The 20,708-nt window shown below is 37.4% G+C and overlaps 2 protein-coding genes across 7 annotated transcripts; both read right to left on the bottom strand.

Annotated features, from left to right (window-relative positions):
- Window positions 1-518: 518 nt before the first annotated feature.
- LOC135581961 (J protein JJJ2-like) lies at window positions 519-13,404 on the bottom strand. 5 transcript variants are annotated; one of them, XM_065086048.1, is made up of 3 exons: window positions 13,103-13,404; window positions 9,963-12,703; window positions 519-1,044 (listed from the first exon to the last, which is right to left on the bottom strand). In XM_065086048.1, the coding sequence occupies exon 2, from the start codon at window positions 12,578-12,580 to the stop codon at window positions 10,274-10,276; it is 2,307 nt and encodes a 768-aa protein (XP_064942120.1). In that variant the 5' UTR covers window positions 12,581-12,703; window positions 13,103-13,404; the 3' UTR covers window positions 519-1,044; window positions 9,963-10,273. The 5 variants fall into 5 exon arrangements, with proteins under 5 accessions (XP_064942120.1, XP_064942115.1, XP_064942116.1 ...); XM_065086043.1 differs by having other exon boundaries at window positions 9,968-12,703; XM_065086044.1 differs by having other exon boundaries at window positions 9,968-12,669.
- Window positions 13,405-14,781: 1,377 nt separating this feature from the next.
- LOC135595305 (CBS domain-containing protein CBSCBSPB5-like) lies at window positions 14,782-20,301 on the bottom strand. Of its 2 annotated transcripts, XM_065086041.1 has the most exons (14): window positions 20,023-20,301; window positions 19,248-19,416; window positions 19,015-19,147; window positions 18,760-18,930; window positions 18,472-18,550; window positions 18,219-18,332; window positions 18,073-18,139; window positions 16,671-16,776; window positions 16,541-16,599; window positions 16,120-16,229; window positions 15,911-16,038; window positions 15,751-15,836; window positions 15,573-15,662; window positions 14,782-15,215 (listed from the first exon to the last, which is right to left on the bottom strand). In XM_065086041.1, exons 1-14 carry the CDS (start codon window positions 20,133-20,135, stop codon window positions 15,036-15,038), a joined length of 1,605 nt encoding a protein of 534 aa, XP_064942113.1. In that variant the 5' UTR covers window positions 20,136-20,301; the 3' UTR covers window positions 14,782-15,035. The 2 variants fall into 2 exon arrangements, with proteins under 2 accessions (XP_064942113.1, XP_064942114.1); XM_065086042.1 differs by lacking the exon at window positions 18,219-18,332 and having other exon boundaries at window positions 20,023-20,300.
- Between the last annotated feature and the right edge of the window lie 407 nt (window positions 20,302-20,708).

The raw sequence follows: 20,708 nt of genomic DNA, 5'->3' as shown, positions 1-20,708 counted from the left end.
TATGTATATAAATTTCTTATTATTAACTTAAATTTAAATATTTTGAACCATGCATTCTTTTATTTTTATTTTTCCAGAAAAGAGTAAATCTATTAACCCAAAATATAATCACAGTTTATGCTCATAAGATCGGCACACCAAAAAAATGGCGGCCGAAACAAACGGTCTTACAATATAAGGAAGAACAATATCTGTGTCAGTGGTTAAATGGGGAATCAAAGGCCAGCCTTTGACAGCAAATAAGTAGGGATAGAAGTGCCTTCATCATATTATTGATGACAGACATTGCCACTGACGACTCCAGCAAGAAACAGATTGCAGAACATGGATGCATCTAGCTACAAGAAATTAGGAAAAGCTTTGCAGAAACAATTCATGACAGTGGCAATGTATGGCAAACAAGAAAGCTAGATTTCCATCCATGACAGGATTTCATGGACTGTAGATCACAACACCCACCTCAAATATTATAGTACTAGGTTGACTATTATCTACAAAACAACACAAGTTCCATAAGATTTGCTCACAGGAATCCAGAAGGGTTAATATGAGTTTTTAAGTTTGCTCGACAGAGCCATGACTACTGGCGTCAAGCCTTTCATCATTCCAAGTGAGAATTGATTGAAATGCAACCGACAAATTTTTAGAATATGAAAAAAGAGCAAACTTTTGTGCCGAATGTTCTATAAAATTTAACAATTAAGTCTTCGATTATCAACCATTTTCGAGCGATGCAATCACCGCATGATATGGCAAGCAAGAAACGAGACCACCGTCAGTAGTATAGCATCAGTAACCGATAACAAATTTCCAATGCACTTCTTTCTTGATATTTCCTTTTTGAGTAGTCACAAGCGAAGAAAGAAAAACGGAAAAAACTGTAATATTTGTACCCAATTTAGCAAAAGATCCCAAGGAATAAACATCCAGAGGCAATCAGATCAAATTCCACTGTACCAAATCTCTAAAGCTTGCATTATCAGCTGTCTGCAGACAGTGGGTATATTCATTAAACCTCTCTTCTGTTCTAAAGTTCAGCTCAAGCTGTTAAAATAAAAGAGAAAGGTACAAATTAGCACACAGAAGTAGGTGACAATATATTTCTAGAAATTTGGCAAAATTTACTTTAAAAAAAAAAATAAAAATAACAAAGCTTTGGAAAACAATCAAATTCATGATACAACGTGAACAACAACAACAACGATACAATATTCGGGGTTGGTGGACTTTTCTTGCTACTGAGCTTTATGTAAGGGAATATCCCTACTTAACTTGAGAATTTGAATATCTTTTTTTTAGTTTTTTAGTAAAATTTACTTCGGCATTCTTTTACCATTCCCATATCATTAAATTCAAATCAACTAACCTTGTGTAACCATGCCCATCTCTAGGTTTTTTTTCTTCCGTTGAACATATACATATCCTCTTGAATAGTTACAGCTCATTTTGTCCTCGGATAAACCATAATTAATTTGAATGTAAACATTAAGTCACAATACAACATTCGATGGTTTTTGATAAACCATCAGACTAAGTCAAGTCTCTAAACCATTTCTCCAGCTCATAAACAAGACATGAGAAGATGGCACTGCTAAATAACAATTCAAGGTGCATACTAAAGAAAGAATCATAAGGCAATCTCCATGTTTTAGTCAACTAGGACTCAAGTTTTCCAACATGAGCAATTAATAACACAATCACTTGTTCATTCTTTACCCTTATCTCTAAGTTTTCCTATTAAGGACAGAAAGAATTAACCTCAATCAAGTGTTAACATATTAGCAGCATCATGTAAACTCTATTAACAAGAACAATGCACATCCCATTGTCTTGTCAAAATCATAAATCAGAAGTATGTGATAAATCTTAAGTGTTAGTTATCTTCATCCAAGCATCAGAAATGTTGAAGCTCTAGCCCTACATCACAAGCACTAGAAAAAATGGTCCGTCAAAAAAATGATATTATTTCCTGTCGAAAGAAGTTTATTAGCCACACAAATCTTGATATGGGAGCAAGCACTTACACCACAAATTCACAAGTGTTTTTAATTTCTACAATTCAACTTAAAACCATTTCAAAAATTACAAGTTGAGCTATTATAAAACCATGAAAAAATGATGACACACAAACTTTAGCCAATTATGTTTCTAGCATGAAAATTGGCAAGACTATGCCATGTTCAAATATAAATATGATTTTGGCTATTCACATGGATAGTAACAAATACTATGTTGTTTAAATAATATCATTCTTCATGACAATGTTAATGATCAATGTCAAAGCCTGGTTTTATTTCCATAATACGAGTATCTTGTTACAAAAAGTCAAAGCATAAATATAAAGAATGATGCCCACTTTTATGTTCCAGCTTCCAATCACTCTTTGACTGTTTCAATAGATGAAAACTCTTAAAAATGAGCTAAGTTACTAGTGACGACCAGAAAAAATGTCCTAGTACAGCATAAAAGATGACAAACTGTTAGGACTCTAGCTTGGAGAGTCCTAATTGAGAGGGACATTCATGTAAAAATGTTAGGACTCTAGCTAGGAGAGTCCTAATTGAGAGGGACATTCTGTTAGGACTCTAGCTAGGAGAGTCCTAATTGTGAGGGGCATTCATGTAGGAGGTTTTTTCTTAGAGAAGAATTAGGAGTTGTAAGGGAATAGGAGTCTTGAGTAGGAGTCCTATTAGGAGTTGGTTAGAAGTAAGAGTCTTAAGTAGGAGTCATATTAGGAGTTAGGGTTTAGAAGCCCTATAAATAGCCATGTATTCCTTCTCTTTTCTTAAGCAATAGATGAATCTTTTCTGCAGCCTTTGAGCAGCAACTTGGAGGGAGGAACCCCTATAGAGTTCCAAGGAGGCCGATCCCCTAAAGAGATCAACCCCAAGTTTAGAATCCTTAAGGGTTCTAACACCTGGTATCAGAGCAGCGTTCTTGGCGTCTCGCTGCCCTTCCACAGCCATCCATCAACCCTCCACAACCACCCAAAGTAATTCCCACAATTGCTTAAAAGATCGTCGCCGAATTCCGCCATCATCTCCACCACCACGGATCATCCTTTGATCTCCCCGTGAATTGCAACAGGTTCTGGTTTCCTACCTTACTGCTGCTGCAATTTAGTTATCCTTATTCGAAAATCCAAAAAAAAAAATCGTTCCTATATTGCTGCATAAACTTTTCGTCACAAAGTTTTCATCTCTACGACGAAAGATACATTGCGGAATTCCAACCGCATAGCACCATCTGTTTGATCTTGCTACTGTGCTTTTTCTATCCAAATTTCTACGAAATTTTTATGACATCTTTGACACTTCTTAACAGTGGATTTCCCTTTGGTTTCATCAAAAAATTCTCAATATAAACTACTGATCTTTTATGTCCAATCTGCTGCACTTGAATTGCAGAATTCAAGCCGCATAGCACCATCTGTTTGATCTTGCTACTGTGCTTTTTCTATCCAAATTTCTACGAAATTTTTATGACATCTTTGACACTTCCTAACAGTAGATTTCCCTTTGGTTTCATCGAAAAATTCTCAATATAAACTACTGATCTTTTTATGTCTAATCTGCTGCACTTGAAAATCTATGCTGCAGAAAATTTCAGCTGCATATCATTGCCTTAATCCATCTATTTGCAATATTTTTTGAATGAAATTTCTTATACACTTCATAGATCATCTTGGCTTCCATCTAAGATTTATCTATTAAGAAATTCATCTCTAAAAACGATTTTATGTTGCTGCAAATTTTCATCGTAACCCGCTGAAATTTTTCGACGATAATTCTGCAATTGCAACTTGCACCAATTTCCTTGCTGTTATACTGCCGAAATTTTCTTGATTAAATTAGATATCCTTGCTGTCGTATAAACTGTGATTTTGCTATCAATTCCCTCCTCAATTCTCTCGATTTTTTGGTGAAAATTACGTCGAGAAACCGTTGTTTCTTCGACGACAATTCTACTCTTACAAGACAGCACATACTTGCTGCAACTTCCACGGATTTCTGTCAAACCTTTGTTACCATCTACCATAGATCCAAAACTTTCAACCACAGCCCTAAAACTCTACAAAACCACACCCTAAAACTGCACCCAAAACTGCCACAAAACAAGCCTAAATCGTAGCCTACATCCACCAATCCGCCAACCCTTTTGACCATCACTTCTCTCAACCTATACATGCCTTTAACAACAAAAGAGAGATCTTAACATCATAGATTTGGAGGCATATATTATGGCATCTAAGGAGGTAATCAATGCTAAATTCGAAGCCTTGGAGGCGTGAATGGAGGATAAGATTCGGATGCTCTTTACCGAACTCAGATTGGGCCGACCACTAAGCCCGAAGAAATCACATCAAGGAGAGAGCTTTGCCCAATCACACCAACCCCAAAGATATGACTTCCAAGAGAGGGGAAGCTCTATGACCAACCCCAACTATCCATGCATGAGAGTGGACTTCGCTAGATGGGAAGAAGGAGACCCGATTGGTTGGATCTCGCGCGCGGAGCGATATTTTCGGTACCACAAAACCGCGGATGTATCTATGGTGAAAATTGCAGCTATACATCTTGAAGGGGATGCTATTCAGTGGTTTGACTGGTTTGAACATACTTATGGAGTCCTTTCATGGCGACAATTCAAAGAAGAACTGCTGATTCGCTTCAGACCAACCGATTACGAGAATATTGACGAACAACTAGCAAAGATCCGACAAACCTCCACCATTCAGGAGTACCAAACCAGGTTTGAAAGGTTATCTAATCAAAATCATGATTGGTCTCAAAAACAGCTATTGAGGACCTTCATTGAGGGCTTGAAGCCGGAGATCCGAGGAGAAGTTAAAGCGCGACAACCGTACACGCTTATGGCAGCCATCTCTTTCGCACGACATCAAGAGGAGCAATTGAACAATGAAGCTCGGAGGACTAGGGTCACTCCTCAACCAGTAATATTGAAGCCCTCAGCCCCCCCTACTGTCGACCAAGTCCCTGCACCAAAGAGGTTAACAGGAGAAGAGCTTCGGGAGCGATATGCGAAGGGGTTATGTTGGCATTGTGACGAGCCGTGGAGCCGTGAGCATCGCTGTAGTAAAGGAGGACTTCTTATGATTGAACCGATAGAAGAAGAGGTCATTGAACATCCAAAAGAGAGCTTTGAACATGAAGAAGAAGATGCAGAAGAAAAGCCAAAACCGACCGAAGTTACGGTACATACACTAGCTAGCTACTCAAACCCGCAAATGATGAAAATTAGAGGCCTTCTCAAACAACAACCAATCACTGTTCTCATCGACACGGGCAGTACTACTAACTTCCTAAATAGTAAGCTTGCTGTTCGGATATCATTACCTATCGAGAATCGCTGCAGGTTTGATGTTAAGGTCACCGACGGACGGATTTTGAATTGTGATCATAGGCGCTTGCAGGAGAAACTATTGCTGCAGGACCAAGAGATAATTGCAGATTTCTTCCTTCTCCCTCTTAACAATCATGAGGCCATGCTCAGAATTAAATGGTTGACGACATTAGGTGATATTTCTTGGAATTCTATGAAACTAATTATGAAATTTTACAGTAAAGAGAAACAGGTGACATTGCACGGGAAACGTGGGGGCGACATAACAACGATTTGCACACAACAAATGGAGAATGTTTTGCATAAAGCATGCAGCGGCTTTTTGGTACAACTTGAGCAGCAAACTAAGCGAGAGCCAACAGAATTTGAAGATCCAAATCTACTTCCTTTGCTTGCTGAATTTTCAAATATATTTGACGAACTGCGCAACCTACCTTTTACCTGTCGGCATGATCATTGTATAATGATTCTTCCAGGCAAATCTTCAGCAAATGCTCAGCCATATCAGTATCCACATCTCCAGAAGGATGAAATAGAAAGGATTATAAAAGAGATGCTCGAAACAGGAGTTATTCGGCTAAGTTGCAACCTCTACTCTTCGCCGGTGCTACTTGTACGCAAGAAGGACGGAACAAGGCGAATATGTGTTGATTACCGAGCTCTCAATGGCATAATCATCAAGGACAAATACTTTATTCCAATAGTAGATGAATTGCTAGATGAAAGGAAGCACAAATCTTTACAAAGCTGGACCTTTGATCCGGGTATCATCAAATACGAGCATGCGAAGAAGACATACGGAAAACCACCTTTTGAACACACAACAACCACGAATTTTTGCTTTCTTCAACAAAAGGTGGAATATCTTGGGCATATCATATCAGAGGAAGGTGTGGCAGTGGACCCCTTCAAAATTGGAGCAATGCAAAACTGGTCGACCTCGAGAAACATAAAATTGCTGCATGGCTTTCTGGGTTTAACAGGCTACTACCGCAAGTTCGTGAAAAACTATGAAAAGATCAATGCACCACTTACTTCCTTACTAGAAAAAGATGTCTTCCAATGGTTGGACAGAGCCTCCGCTGCCTTCGACAAACTTAAGGCAGCCATGACGACGACGCTGGTGCTAACACTACCAGATTTCAACCGACCCTTCATTATTGAGGCCGACACATCTGGAGTCAGAATTGGAGCCATTCTCATGCAAGATGGTCGACCACTCGCATACACTAGCAAGGCATTATCCCCCTCCGATCAAAATATGTCAACATATGATAAGGAGATGCTCGCCATTGTGCGCGCAGCAACGAGGTGGAGATTGTACTTGATCAGGCGATACTTTCAAATCAAGACCGACCATAAAAGCCTAAAATATCTCTTGGAGCAGAAGATATCTTCCCCCGAGCAACAAAAATGGGTAACAAAACTTCTTGGATTTGATTTTGAAATAACTTACAAAAAGGGGAAAGAGAATGTTCTTGCAGATGCGCTTTCGCAGCTACCCGAGCAAGTTGAAGTTTCGACCGTTTCACTTCCGACCAGCAACTTCCTTGAGGATATTAAGATGGAATGGCAGGAAGATTCAGATACTAGTAAGATTATAAAAAAATTGGAGGAAGCACCAAGCCCCATGGCTCATTACAATTGGGACTCAAAAGAATTACACTATAAGGGACGCATTGTGCTTGTGACAAATTCTACTTGCATCTTCAATAGCAGATTTTGGACAAAGTTATTCTATATGCAGGGTACTAAATTGAAAAGGAATACGACATATCACCCACAAACCAACAGCCAACCGGAAGTTTTAAACAAGTGCTTGGAGACAGCCCAAAGCCACCCACCAAATATGACTACCCAAAGAGAACTCCAGACCCAACCAAGTGCCATTATTGATCGACGGATCGTGACTCGACGACGACGACCCACTAATGAAGTGCTAATACAGTGGGCGAACCTACCAAAAGAAGATGCCACTTGGGAGAACTATGACGACTTGAAGATCAAATTCCCAGAATTCATGAATCATCAGCCTCGAGGACAAGGCTGATTTGAAGAGGGCGGGTCTGTTAGGACTCTAGCTTGGAGAGTCCTAATTGAGAGGGACATTCATGTAAAAATGTTAGGACTCTAGCTAGGAGAGTCCTAATTGAGAGGGACATTCTGTTAGGACTCTAGCTAGGAGAGTCCTAATTGTGAGGGGCATTCATGTAGGAGGTTTTTTCTTAGAGAAGAATTAGGAGTTGTAAGGGAATAGGAGTCTTGAGTAGGAGTCCTATTAGGAGTTGGTTAGAAGTAAGAGTCTTAAGTAGGAGTCATATTAGGAGTTAGGGTTTAGAAGCCCTATAAATAGCCATGTATTCCTTCTCTTTTCTTAAGCAATAGATGAATCTTTTCTGCAGCCTTTGAGCAGCAACTTGGAGGGAGGAACCCCTATAGAGTTCCAAGGAGGCCGATCCCCTAAAGAGATCAACCCCAAGTTTAGAATCCTTAAGGGTTCTAACACAAACATAAGAAGCTAAAACTTAACAACAATATTTGGAGAATTTGCATGCTTTTAAAGGAATGATAAGACTTGAGAGAATTCCTCAAGCAAAAGTATGATACTGCACCAAGGAGATTAGATAGATCTCACTACTGAAAACACTCCAAAGCCAAAACCACATAAATTAGCTGCAACCTTCAAAATATTTTGAGCTAGCAAATACACAAGAATTATTAGTACTACATAATATCAAAATTCACAAATAAGGTATCAATTTTATGACTCAATCTGGAGAAGTTTGGTTCTACTGGCTGTGATAGTTACTCTTTAACAGATCAAGCATTTGCAAGAAGCTATGGGACAACAACCCAGCCAAAAATGTCAAGCATGCCCGCAAAGATATCCTATTTATCAAATTCTATATAAGCAGTCAACCTCTGTACGCATACTTGGTAAGTTGCATTGAACATTGAAAAAATGCAGACCAACACTGATAGAAGCTATATAAGCAAACAAATCCCTGAGCAGAGCAATCTCTGTTAATCAATCCCTCCCCTCAATCATTTGGTCTACTTCTAACCACATTTACCCAAATAATAGATACATCTACCATGATGGTTATCTAAATAATATCAATTCATGAACATAGAAATTATAAAGTGATGAAAAAAACAGATGAAAAAAGGAGCCACAATTGGCTGTAGACAAAAGTCAAATAATATTTAGGATCAAAATCATAAAAACTACATGTATTGGAGTAAGAAGCCTTCGAATCAACGCTTAAGAACTTCCATGGCAACATTTTATCTACATCGATTACCTTCTCCTCACCAGAATTTTTGAGGGATATAAAACATAAACACATTTAAAAAAACTATTTGTTGCATTATGAGCTCATTATCTTAGCTCAAAATTTAAAATTTTGCTCTTTATTGTGATACAAAGATTCCATTATCAACAATCTTGGAAATAAAATCCTCAAGCCTAAAGAAGACCTAGTTTGCACTGGCAAACTACCTGCCAAGTGAATAACCAAATGGAAACTTATGGCTGCTAGAAAGAAAAATAACACAGCAGGTCACCTGATTATTGTTCATTCACAAGAGAGTCATACAAATTATCCACAATCTCATTTGCGTAAAAAATGACATCCAAAAGTAATATATTTGGAAACAACCAGAAAAAATTAAGAAGTATATATCATCTTAACCAAAATTCTTCAACATTGCATGATACATTTCCACGTTATGATCACTGCTCAAACTATTGACATAAAACATAGACAAGATTTGATTTTGTTTTCTGCTTTGACTAGCGAAACCTTAGGACATAAACTGATATGTTTGTTTTATTTGAGGTCTGGAATTTAACTTGCTGGTCCTGTGGTCCGGGAATAACCTGCATTATGAATCTAAACGTATTTTTAAAACCCTATATTATGAACTTTAGAATGCCGCTACAATTGAGTTAACCTCTTAGACTAACATTGTTTAGCAGCATTTGTATCTTTAGGTATTTTTTTGGTTCGATAATGTCAATACTGTTATTGCATACTTGGTTTTGTTATCTCAAACTACTCATCTTCATTTTCCATGCACAGTTAATGTAATGAAATCTTCTTCAATGAGTTTCATATTATTTACTCATTAATCTTAATTAAACTGAGTTTGGAAATTTGAAACTGATACATCTGGTATCACCACATTTGGCACTATGACATGATTTATCTTTTACAAGATCCTTAAAAACAAATTTAGATCCCAGCACACAGATGAACTACAGGAACCTCTTGGAAGGTTGAATAACACAACCAGATAACATAAGAAGACAACAATAATAGTGTCTCTCCAAAAATAGAATAAGAAAGAATCTATCAAAAATGGAATGAGTTGTCTACCAATTCAACATGAAGAAGTCATTGAGGTACAAATTCACCATCAATTAGGAAATAAACTTATGATACAGGTATCACAGATAAAAGAGAAATAAATGCAATTTCTTCACCTAAGAGTACGAAAGTAAGTAATGAAGAAATATGAAATTCATGGAATATATAAAGCTCATGCACAAGTCAACTGGCTGAGTACAATAAACATAGGATGATAGGTATCACCTTACCAATATTAGAGGGCACCAATTTTCCAAACGAAACAATAGTAAAAGCTTGGTGAACAATATTAATCTCTGGAATCTGGATTCGACAAATATTGAAAGTCTCGGTTACCCCTCAGTTGCAGACAAAAATTCTGGTCAGAGATGAATAGAAAACATCTATCACAAGTAACTGCAAAGAAATCTTCCAGCACCTTTGTCCCAAACACCAACCAAAAAGCTTTTCATACAATACAAATATGGGAACTAAATGTCAAAATGCACTTGGGGTTAAATGATTCTGCAAGTTTAACAAATACCAACTGTTAGCAACTATTTGACTGCCTGTTCAACAGCCTCCGCAGCCACTTCTGTTTTGTTTTCATTTATCTGAAGAAGCTCTAAAGGAGTTGCTGCCGGATCCAGCTCAAAGAAACCCTTAGGAGCATTTTCAGCTTCTTCACCAGTCAGTAAATACGAAGGCACTTGATGTGAAAACCGAAACATCTCTTCTTTTGGTATTCTCTTTAATTTCATAGGATCCAGGTGACGACAGAATATTGTTCTAAATCCAGACACTTTCACTAAAGGGATTATAGACACACCCTGTTCCTCACTATAGTCTTCAAGTACTTCTACCATATCATACTTATAAATAATATCATCAGCAGTGTGTTCATTCCACTCTGGAGACCAGTTTCTATAAAGAGCCCACGTTTCACCTTTTCTCGGAACAATTTTGATGACACCACGGGGGCCCTTTTCCCACCTGACCTTGTGAGAGAAAATATTAATTGTATCATTCACCTCATATCGTCCTATCCTGAAATCACCACAGGTTTTTGGAAAACCAGATGCAACCCAATTCAAAGGCCCAAACTCACTATTTGACCTTGAAGTGAGAAAACTCATGCGCACTTTAAAAGGTTTCAAAGAAATAACTTGCTGAACCAGAGCATAATACCGAGGCATACCATCCTCATCATCATAAGTGGCCCATATTTGATCACTTTCAAAAGATTGCTCTGAACGGTCATTATCAAAATCATGAAAATCTGGATCAGGAACAACTATTGACACCGGTTCATTACACTCATTATCTGAATCAGAAGATTGGACATTGGATGAGTTCTTCTCAGTGGCAAACTGTTCAGTATCACTCATAGACTCAACCACTCTGTCTTGATTAGTGGCATTGCGATGAACATTGTTTACCTCTTCATTGTCAGTTTCACTCAGTTTTTGTTTCTTTTTCACATTTTCTTTTGCATCTATTTTTTCAGTGGCAGCAGATTTCCAATCTTCTAGCTTCTTATGTATTGCTAACTTAGTCATCTCAATCAACATACTTCGAATATCTATATGAGGAAACTCCCTACCTAAGTTGTTATGTCTCACACCCGTTCTGAACTTGCAGAAGTCTCCATTAACCCCGCTTGTCCTATTTGTTTCAAACGCACCAAATTGTTCTGCCGAAGCTGCTGCATTATCACTCGCAGCGTCTTTGCCAACACCTCGTGCTCTCTTTGCAGGTAATGTGTCATTTGACCCTACATTAATAATTCCACATGTACTAGCATTCCTCTTTAGGTTACTATTTTTCCTGTGAAGAGCCTCTTCCCTTCTAGCTGCTGCTTGTGCCTCTTCACGCTCTTTTCTCACTTTCTCATAGGTCTGATGGACAACATTTGCAGCTTGGGCAGCAGCAGCTGATGAGGCAGTGGCACTTGCAACTCCTGCACTTCGAGAAAAAGGCCCCCACTGGAAGTTTTGGTTATTCAAAGAACCCAGATTTGCTCCATTCTGGATCCCCGAAGATCCCATGCCTGGAAGAGTCGAGTTACTTCTCCCCAGACCAGGGGCATTTTTCCTTGTTGAGTTGCGGTTAGAGCTCGGTTGACACTGCTGAGATGCAGACCATGGGCCCGAAGAACTAAATCCATTGGCAGAACTCTTTGTCTCTTTAGCTAGGAAAGGCTCATGACAATTTGGGCAAAGAAGATTATGATTAAGATACACCCTGAGATACTCATATTGCATTTTGCACTTATTACAAGATGTCCAAAATGTTTCCGGTATTGGTGGCTCAGGTGAAGAGTGCGCAACCGCTGGAGTCACATTAGTGCTATTCTTCACAGAATGCACCTTTGATGCAGCACTGTTGGCAGATTTGTGAAACCCATTAACATTACTAGAAAAATTGTTATTTTTGTTTGGTCGGGAAGTCTTTTGTGAGAACACTTTAATACATCTCTTCTGGTCATAGAGTGTTCTCCTAGACTTATCAGATAGGACACTCCATGCCTCAGAAATGAGCTGAAAAGCACCTTCAGCACCAACAGATTTGTTCTTGTCAGGATGAAGCTGGAGAGCCAACTTCCTGTACTGTTTCTTCACTGTATCTTCATCTGCTGAAGCACTGACACTGAGAATCGCATACCAATCCTTTTCACCGTAAACTTTTTCTTCCGAGGCAACATGAACATCTAGAATTGCTATCATCTGGCCAATGCCTTCAAGCGCTGGAAAGAGATTTTGGGCCTTCATAGCAAATTTCCTGGCACCCTCTAGATCCCTTTCCGAGAACTTCCTCTCAGCAATCTCTTTTGCTCTAACGGCCTCATCCTTATTGCAATCCATTCTCCAATCTTCTTCCAACAATCAGAAATGCTCCCTTTCCATCTTATATTTAAACTTGATGTACAGCACAGCAGCAGCTCTCAGAATACCTTCAATACAGGAAACCAATAATTCGCCTCAATCCTAATAACAGAACGAAAGGCAACCAAAACTCAAGATTTTCAATATATTGGGGTGGGATCAAACGATAACAATAATAGTAAAAAAATCACAAGTTCAAGCCTGATTGCATACAACAGATCCTTTCCCAAAGCAGACGTAAAAAGTAAAGCAATCACCAGCGAAACAAAACCAAAGCTCCAACATATTTCGTCAATCCATTCCCACTAAAACGACATGCATGAACTCGAATTTAATGGTATTGCAAAGAGCTCAAGATCTCGACTACAAAGACGTCAACAATGGGGCAAGAACGAGACCGGAATGATCTCACAGCTTGAAAACACCATGCTGGCTTCCACGCAGAAGAACGAGAAAAAATATCAACGAAAAACAAATCGCACGAAAGGAGATTAGGTTTACCAAGGCGAAAAACTCAATTCCGGGAGAAGGAACCTAGAAACCCTAGACGGCGCGATCTCCGGCCACCGGGCGGGGCCGGCGGCGAAATCAGATCCGCCAGAAAGCGCGAGGCGGGTGGAGGAGACGGAGAGATTACCAATTTGGAGGAAATCGAGGGGATTGGCGGGGATTTCAAGCTCTTACATCACCGATTCGGGTTTCCCCCCAAATCCAAAATGAGAAGCCCCACAATACGAAATGAAAACCCCTCTCAAGCATACACACAACTCCCAAATACCAAAATACCCAAAAGGGGGAGAGGTCACTTTTGGGTGTTTCTCCACCATCATTTATAGCAATTTTTTTAACCCTAACCCTAGTTCTAACCCAACCACACTTCAAAAAAAAAAAAAAAATATATATATATATATATATATATATATATACATATATACATATATGAAAAAATAAACCCTAACTCGAGTTGAGGGAAATAAAATCCCAACCCTAACCCTATATATGGGTCCCACATTCTATTTTTATTCACTTTTGAGAAAGGATAATTAAGCATGTTATTTGTCTTTAATCTCTAATGCTTGTTGATATAATAGAATAGAGTTCATAATTATGGTTATGGTTGTAAATTCATGGTTAGTATTATTTTCACATTTACTCCTCTTCGTTTATTCAATGTGAAATGTGATTATGAGAAGTATTAGTTTTGCAATTTGAAATTGGAGGTGGAGTTGAATTTTTTTATCATATAATAAAAAATCATGTTCTAAAAATATATTTTACAGATTAAGTATGAGACAAAGTATACTTCAATTTGCAAGTGTTTTCTTCCTCTTAAATGCTTCATTTGATGATCAGATGATGTATTCTTCCTATATTGAAACATGCAAAGGAAGGTTTATTTCTTAGGCCAAGGACTAGAGTTAGATTGGTTGACTTCCTTGGTTAAATTAACTAGGATACAATTTAAAGACATACAAGTTTGGTTATGTTAACTTGAGTTAGGTTAGAGGAGTTATATGGACCACTTGAAAAGATACCCCATCTCTATTAAACTAGTAAATAAGAACTCCTAGAGAATTGAATCCCTTCACTTTTCTTGTTTCTGGAACCCTCCATGGTTTTCCATCATGAATTACTAGTTTTATTGATCTAACAGAGACTATAATTGAGAAGATTCAAAAGAAGAGAAAAGAAGGGGAATGGAAAGTAGGGGATGCAGGTGTTCCCAACATTGGCATTATATATATGAATATTATACAAGCAACTACAATAAATGTAAAAACAGATGTGCATGAACATTGAAAAATGTTAATGCACCACAATCTTATATACTTGAACATTAGTTTCTTATATCCTAAGCATATAATCTTGAAGATATAACAGTTCATTTTCCTTATAATGATGATAGAGATAGGAGGATTAGTCACCATAAAGCTTATTGCTATCATCAAAAAAGTATATTATTATGATTTTTACACAATTATTTACTTATCCATCATCAAATCATTGATGTTACCATTCTAGTTATTTCAGGCTATTTTTTCCATAAGAGCAAAATGAAAGTACAGGTAACAACTAAGAAGAATTTTCAAGAAGCCATCAGATATGAAATCAACTCAAATTACTCCATCAAAATACTCCATGATGGACACATCACACTTGATCCTAATTAGGGCAGAAAATGAATGCCAAGTTAAGCCAAAAGCAATTATCAACCAATAATTATGTTTAATTTTATACAATAACAAGAGAATATAACAGGAAGGGAAAGACAAGCTTTGTAACACAAATTGCCAAAGACCTTTTTATTCTGCATATTAAGGAAACAGATACAGAGTATATCATATAAGATATTTATACACTCTCAAGCAACTCCTCGGAGTTCTCATTGAAAAATTTCTGTAGTTATGAGTATTTGGAGTTGATCCTGATGTATTTATGATGCTGATCTTTTCAAGTAAGCCATTACTCCGATACCAGCAATTAGCGCTGCTCCTGCTGCAACAGACCTGTATGCAGTGGCCCATGCATCCGTATCTGCACACTCAAGATCTCCTGATCCATGACCCTTCTTCTTGTGACCCAAACCCGAGAAATCCACATGCAACCTTAAACTCTGCAAAATAGAAGAGCTTACCGTAAGCATCCAATCCATTCCATTATCACGTTCAACCATTGTAATGTTCAGTAATAACTGAATGCAACGTAGTGTTGTTTGAACCATTGGATATAACTTCACTATACTTCAATCTGAATACCAACCAATGGCTACTAGTCCTTAGATCAGTATTCTCTAACATCTTTCAACATAACTATCTCAATTGGTTTCCATTATTTTGTCCTTAATGGACACACATATCTTCGTGGAACTTCAACTGTACTTAACCAACAATAAGAGTTATATGAAAGAAAAGTTTTGAGAACTTAATCAAACATGTTGGCATCCACCAGTGTCAAACAAGAAACATGATACCTTCCAACCAGATTGTCTAGCATGGTCCACTGCCGCTACAAGGTCACTGTCTGATGCAAGGATAACCTTGTCATGGTCCTCGTCTTCGTACTGGACACATCATCAAGATATCATGTTGACAAATATGTAACTAGCTAAAAGGTACATGAATTCTATAGTTAAACAGCTAGATAATTACCAATATCTGTGGAAGATGATTTCTATCGATATCATCACCCACGCTCTGGAGTATACAAGTTATAAGATCTGCCAAGCTGTGTGTTTCTGCACCATGAAACTAAAAAGTGATTAGTCCTAAAACCAAACTACTCCCCTGAAATTTTGATCAGACTCCATACCACAATTAAATCTATGCATTCTCTGCTGTTTATCCTCGAGCTTAAAGCCAAAACTAGCTGATAAGTCTGAAGGTGGATAAAAGGCTGATGATCTTTCTGTATCTGCGGTAACTTGTGTAGATCCTTCACTGAAATGCTACTATGGTGAGATACGGATGTTATTGATGAACAAAGAGTTCAGTGACTGAAATAAGATAACAGTAAGAAACCTTTGACAATCATCATCATGATACAAAGGTTGTAGGGACAATGCAGAATCCAAAAAGTTCTGCATCATGGAACTTGCTGTTTCGATTCCACCGCCTGTCCTGCTTCCCACCTACATATCCAATACAGAACATTGTCATGTGGCATCATTGATTAATGACACTGGTTGCATGATCCAATACATCCAATTCCCCAGTTTATGACATTTATTTTTATTTTTTGTAACATCTTCTCAAAACAGGCAATTGTAATGTGACTGACGCCATCAGGTTTGCAAATTCTGAAGTTAGTTCTCAGCACACTTATTTTTTCAAGCTCAGTAATTATACTTGAAAATGATGCTGGCATGCCATCTTAAGTAGATTGAAAAGATCAAGCAGATCCAGACATGGAATAGCTCAAGAAAGGTACCAAATGACTTACAGCAGCTATTGCAGCATGAGCAATATGAATAACATCAACAACTGCAACAACGTCCCCATCTGTTGCAAGGCATAAACTATCTAAGTAACAATCGAGGAGAACATTTTCCATTTCTCATGGGTAAGCATACCTCTATCTACAACAGGTAGATGCAAAAATTTCCTGTCGTGCATTGTATGGAGAGCATCAGCAATTGGTGTATCAATTGTCCCACACTCAGGATTTGGAGTCATGACCTGAATGTTAAAATTAAAGGAAAAAAAGTAAAGCATACCTCTTCAGCAGAATCTTAGACATAAAAGTGAGTTCTTGAAGAATCAAATTGAGAAAAATAAGATACTGAAAAACAAAGGCATGACTGAATAATTTGTTACCACAACAAATCAGGTTTGCTCACCTCTAAACGAACTCAAATTAGTGAAAGTCACTGGCCTATTAAGTATGTAACATATGTTACTGTCTGTTCTTTACCAGCATAGAAATTGGTGTACAATGGTGTGAAGTTTTATATATAACTTGCACTTGTTCAGCTACATATTTTACAGGTGAATAGCTGACTTCAAAATGAATCTAGATTAAAATAATTTTATTCCAAATAAGAATGATAAATTAAACCATTTGCAAACAACGTAATTCAACTATATAATTTGGGCATCTTATATAACAAGATGTGATGAAAAAAAAATCAATATATTCTTAAAATATTCAAAAAATAAAAAATTCCAAGTATTTCTTTTTCTAATTCTGTTGAATCAAAGTAATATTTCATATACACAGAAGAGAACATGATTATGCTACAGTGCATAAAAGAATTGGAGTTGCAATCAGGATCCACAATGTGATATGACCCAATACGTTTTAGCACCTACAGGATGATCCTATACTTAATCCATGAATACATGGTTTATATTAGAGTACAACGAGTATCAATTAAGAGGAAAAATGATTTAATTAAATTGCAAACTCTAAAATGGCTGCAAATCATAATATGAGAGATAAATTAGGTCCGAAAATTCCAAGCCACTATTTTTTGCTACAAAATTTCATAAGTCATTTCTTACTCATACTTTTTTGTCCAAGGTATTATTTGGTCGCCAGGGTAATATAGAACTGTTCTTCTTGGTAAATCTCTTTTTTGTTGTTTAATTAATAGGAAATATTATAGAGATTGAATTTGCTGACTTCTATGAAAAGTTTGGATTTCATTTTAAATATTTTTATCCTGAAAACGAAAGAGAACTTCTTCCTACGGCTTTTCAACATATTCTTCCAAAAAGAGACTCACTTCATATTTTTTTTCATAAATTTCAAATGCAAGAAAAAATTTAAATGAAGCAGTTTTTTTTTCAATTTCCTGCAACCATGCAACCAAACAACTCCAAGAAAAGAATTCTTTGGTGGAAATTTTTCTTCCACCTTTTTCTTGGCAACAAAAGTGGTCCCATGCAAAAAGAATCTCCAGAAAATCAATGTCAACAGAAACTTAGCGGTGACGAACAATGACAAGAAAAAGCATGTATCCGATGAGATACCTTTTTCACAGGAGTCAATTCTGGAGAAACATTCTTGGCAATTACTCGCATTAAAATGTCTCTTGAACTGATCAATAAAGCAAAAAAGAGCTTAGCAAAAGGACAAAGCTAAATAAGGACGACCAACATAAGATTAAGAAGCATACGTCAAAATCCCCTGAAGTTTATTTTCAATTGTTACAACTGCTGAACTTATTTTCAGCTCAAGCATTTTCTTTGTTGCAGTTAACACTGAATCAGTTGGTGAGACTGTAACAAACCTAGGAAAAGGTTCCACCATCAGCAAATTGAAAAATTGTTGGTTATTCGTATGCAATATTTTGGTCAGCTACTAGCAAGCAAAAGAGTAATATATTATGATGCATCAGTATGTAAATTCCAAAATATAATATTACCTACTTCGAGTTCTCTTGAATGATGGTTGATAAACGTGGCCTAAAAATCCACTCTTGAAGAGTTTCAATAAATGTCGCAGGACCTAGAGAGCACAAATCTTAAAATTGTTATGAGTTCAACTGATTTATTAGTTGCCAAGCAATAATCATTTTTCAGAGATTTTGAATAGTGTAATGAAAAGTTGAAAACTATAATGTTTTTAAGCAAAATAAATAATGCCATAATCATAATAAAACAATATTTTTTTAGAGCATAAAGGATCCAATTAGAGTACATATCTAATCCACCAACCAGAAAAAGATGAGCCCCAATGCTTTTCCATCCTTTGAACAGCAGCTGCAATGGCCTTTCCCTTTTCAGCTTCCCTTTCCATGCGTGCTATTGCATCATATAGACATTTTGCTATGTCAAGTAAGCCAATGACTTCACCATTTTCAACAATGGGCAAATGTCTAAACTTTCCTGAAAGTTGTAGGAGGAGGTTATATTGATAACAAATTTGATATAAAAGGGATAGAGATGCCTCAAATGTTCCATGATACAAACCTTGCACCATTTTCTGCAAAGCTTCAACCGCCAATGTGTCCGAAAGCACAAAAAATGGATTTCGAGTCATCACTTTTGAAACTTGAGTTTCTTGAAGCTTTAGTTCTCGGGCAACAACTCTTGTGGTTATATCCTTACAACAGAGAAAAAAGAACAAAAAACATAAACAGCATTATGGTCTCCAACACTCCAACTCCATTCTAATAAAGGTTCATGCATAACACAAACGAAACCTTGTCTGTTAGGATTCCACAAAGCAATGCATTTGAATCTGTTAACAATACAGCATCAACCCTTTGTACAGCCATCCTACGGCAGGCTTCATGCACGGTAGAATTTTCAGCTAGTGTTAAGGACTTTGACAATCGTATTCCCCTTAAATTTCTGTCTCCAATCAGAATCCTGCCATCAGGGATAAAAATATAAGATATTTAATACCATAACTGCAATATTTTTCACTTGTGGATAGTATGTCAAACTAACCTATAGAAGTAGCTAAACAGCAACCAGCAACATGAACAAAGATTAAGTAGCAGTAATGAGACAATCAAAGACTTGCCTACTTACATTACCATATAATTGTTCAAGCAAACATTATATTAAATTTAGCTCACATCATTGCAGTGATCGTAATAGACGAACGATCAACTTTTGGGGTTCATCCGGGAACGGCAAAACTGTATAGACCCCAGAGCCGATGTGCTCACGCCGAAAAAGACGAATGATGACTTATCAGTGACAAAGTTAAGCTGAATTAGACAAAGAGACCTAAACAATTTAATGCTACGGCGAAAGCACCCTGATTTCGTTCATTAAACACCAAGTTCCACAAGTTCATCTATCTACGAATCCTCTAATCTCCGATGTTCAACCCAAAGATATATCACAAAACCAGGAACAAAAATCAACCTTTACCTATTGAAGATTATAAGAAGACGAAACCAATGAGATAGGCCAAATGAATCGAGCAAGAGAATTATCGACAAGAAAAAGGGACAAGAAACACACGGGGAGCGAGTTATAGAAGTTCGCCCGACGGCATCACCGCTGCCGTTATCCGGTGCCTTCTTCCTCCCGGATACGCTCCTTCGCGACGACCCGCCGGCGCCATGGCCGTCCATGATTCTATCCGACGATGAACGACGCCCCTTCCCACCCCCAGCCCCACCAGTCTCCTCCGCCGCCGCTACTATGCCTCAGACGATCGCCGCTATCTCTCTCCGGGACCCCCGAGTAGAATCCGATCGCCGGCAACGGCGAGCGGATCGGACCCGAGAGACATGGGAGAGATCCGGGCTTCCTCTTTCCGGCGAATGCAAGCTTCAATATAACCTACAGAATTATTTTTGGACGAATTACTTGGAAAAAAAAAGGGTTTTCTTGTTTTAAGTTTCTACAAAAAACAAAAACAAAATTAAATTTAAATAAAAATAATAAAAATAAAAGTTATTGGAAGAGTATGAAAATATAATGTCTACCTAAAAGTACTCAAAAGAATCAGTTTTCTATTTTTCGTAAATTTCTATCAATTCATAACTATTTACTATCATAATACATGTAAATGACATATAGTTTTGAGTAAAAACTCTATCAAATTTTTTAGTAAACTTTTGAGTTAGAACCAAATTATAGCAAATTTTAATATGATTATAAAGTTGCGATCAATAAATCTTTTTTGAAAATATGATTAATCA

This window comes from Musa acuminata, chromosome BXJ1-10 (assembly GCF_036884655.1).
Source record: "Musa acuminata AAA Group cultivar baxijiao chromosome BXJ1-10, Cavendish_Baxijiao_AAA, whole genome shotgun sequence".
In the NCBI taxonomy this organism is placed as follows: domain Eukaryota; kingdom Viridiplantae; phylum Streptophyta; class Magnoliopsida; order Zingiberales; family Musaceae; genus Musa; species Musa acuminata.
This window is presented reverse-complemented; position numbering and strand designations above follow the sequence as displayed.

Coding starts and splice junctions, on each gene's coding strand:
- LOC135581961 (XM_065086048.1), bottom strand. CDS start 12,580: ATGGATTGCAATAAGGATGAGGCCGTTAGAGCAAAAGAGATTGCTGAG.
- LOC135595305 (XM_065086041.1), bottom strand. CDS start 20,135: ATGGACGGCCATGGCGCCGGCGGGTCGTCGCGAAGGAGCGTATCCGGG. Junction 16,039..16,119: donor CATGATGATGATTGTCAAAG/GTTTCTTACTGT, acceptor GTAGCATTTCAG/TGAAGGATCTACACAAGTTA. Junction 15,216..15,572: donor CTAGACAATCTGGTTGGAAG/GTATCATGTTTC, acceptor TCTATTTTGCAG/AGTTTAAGGTTGCATGTGGA.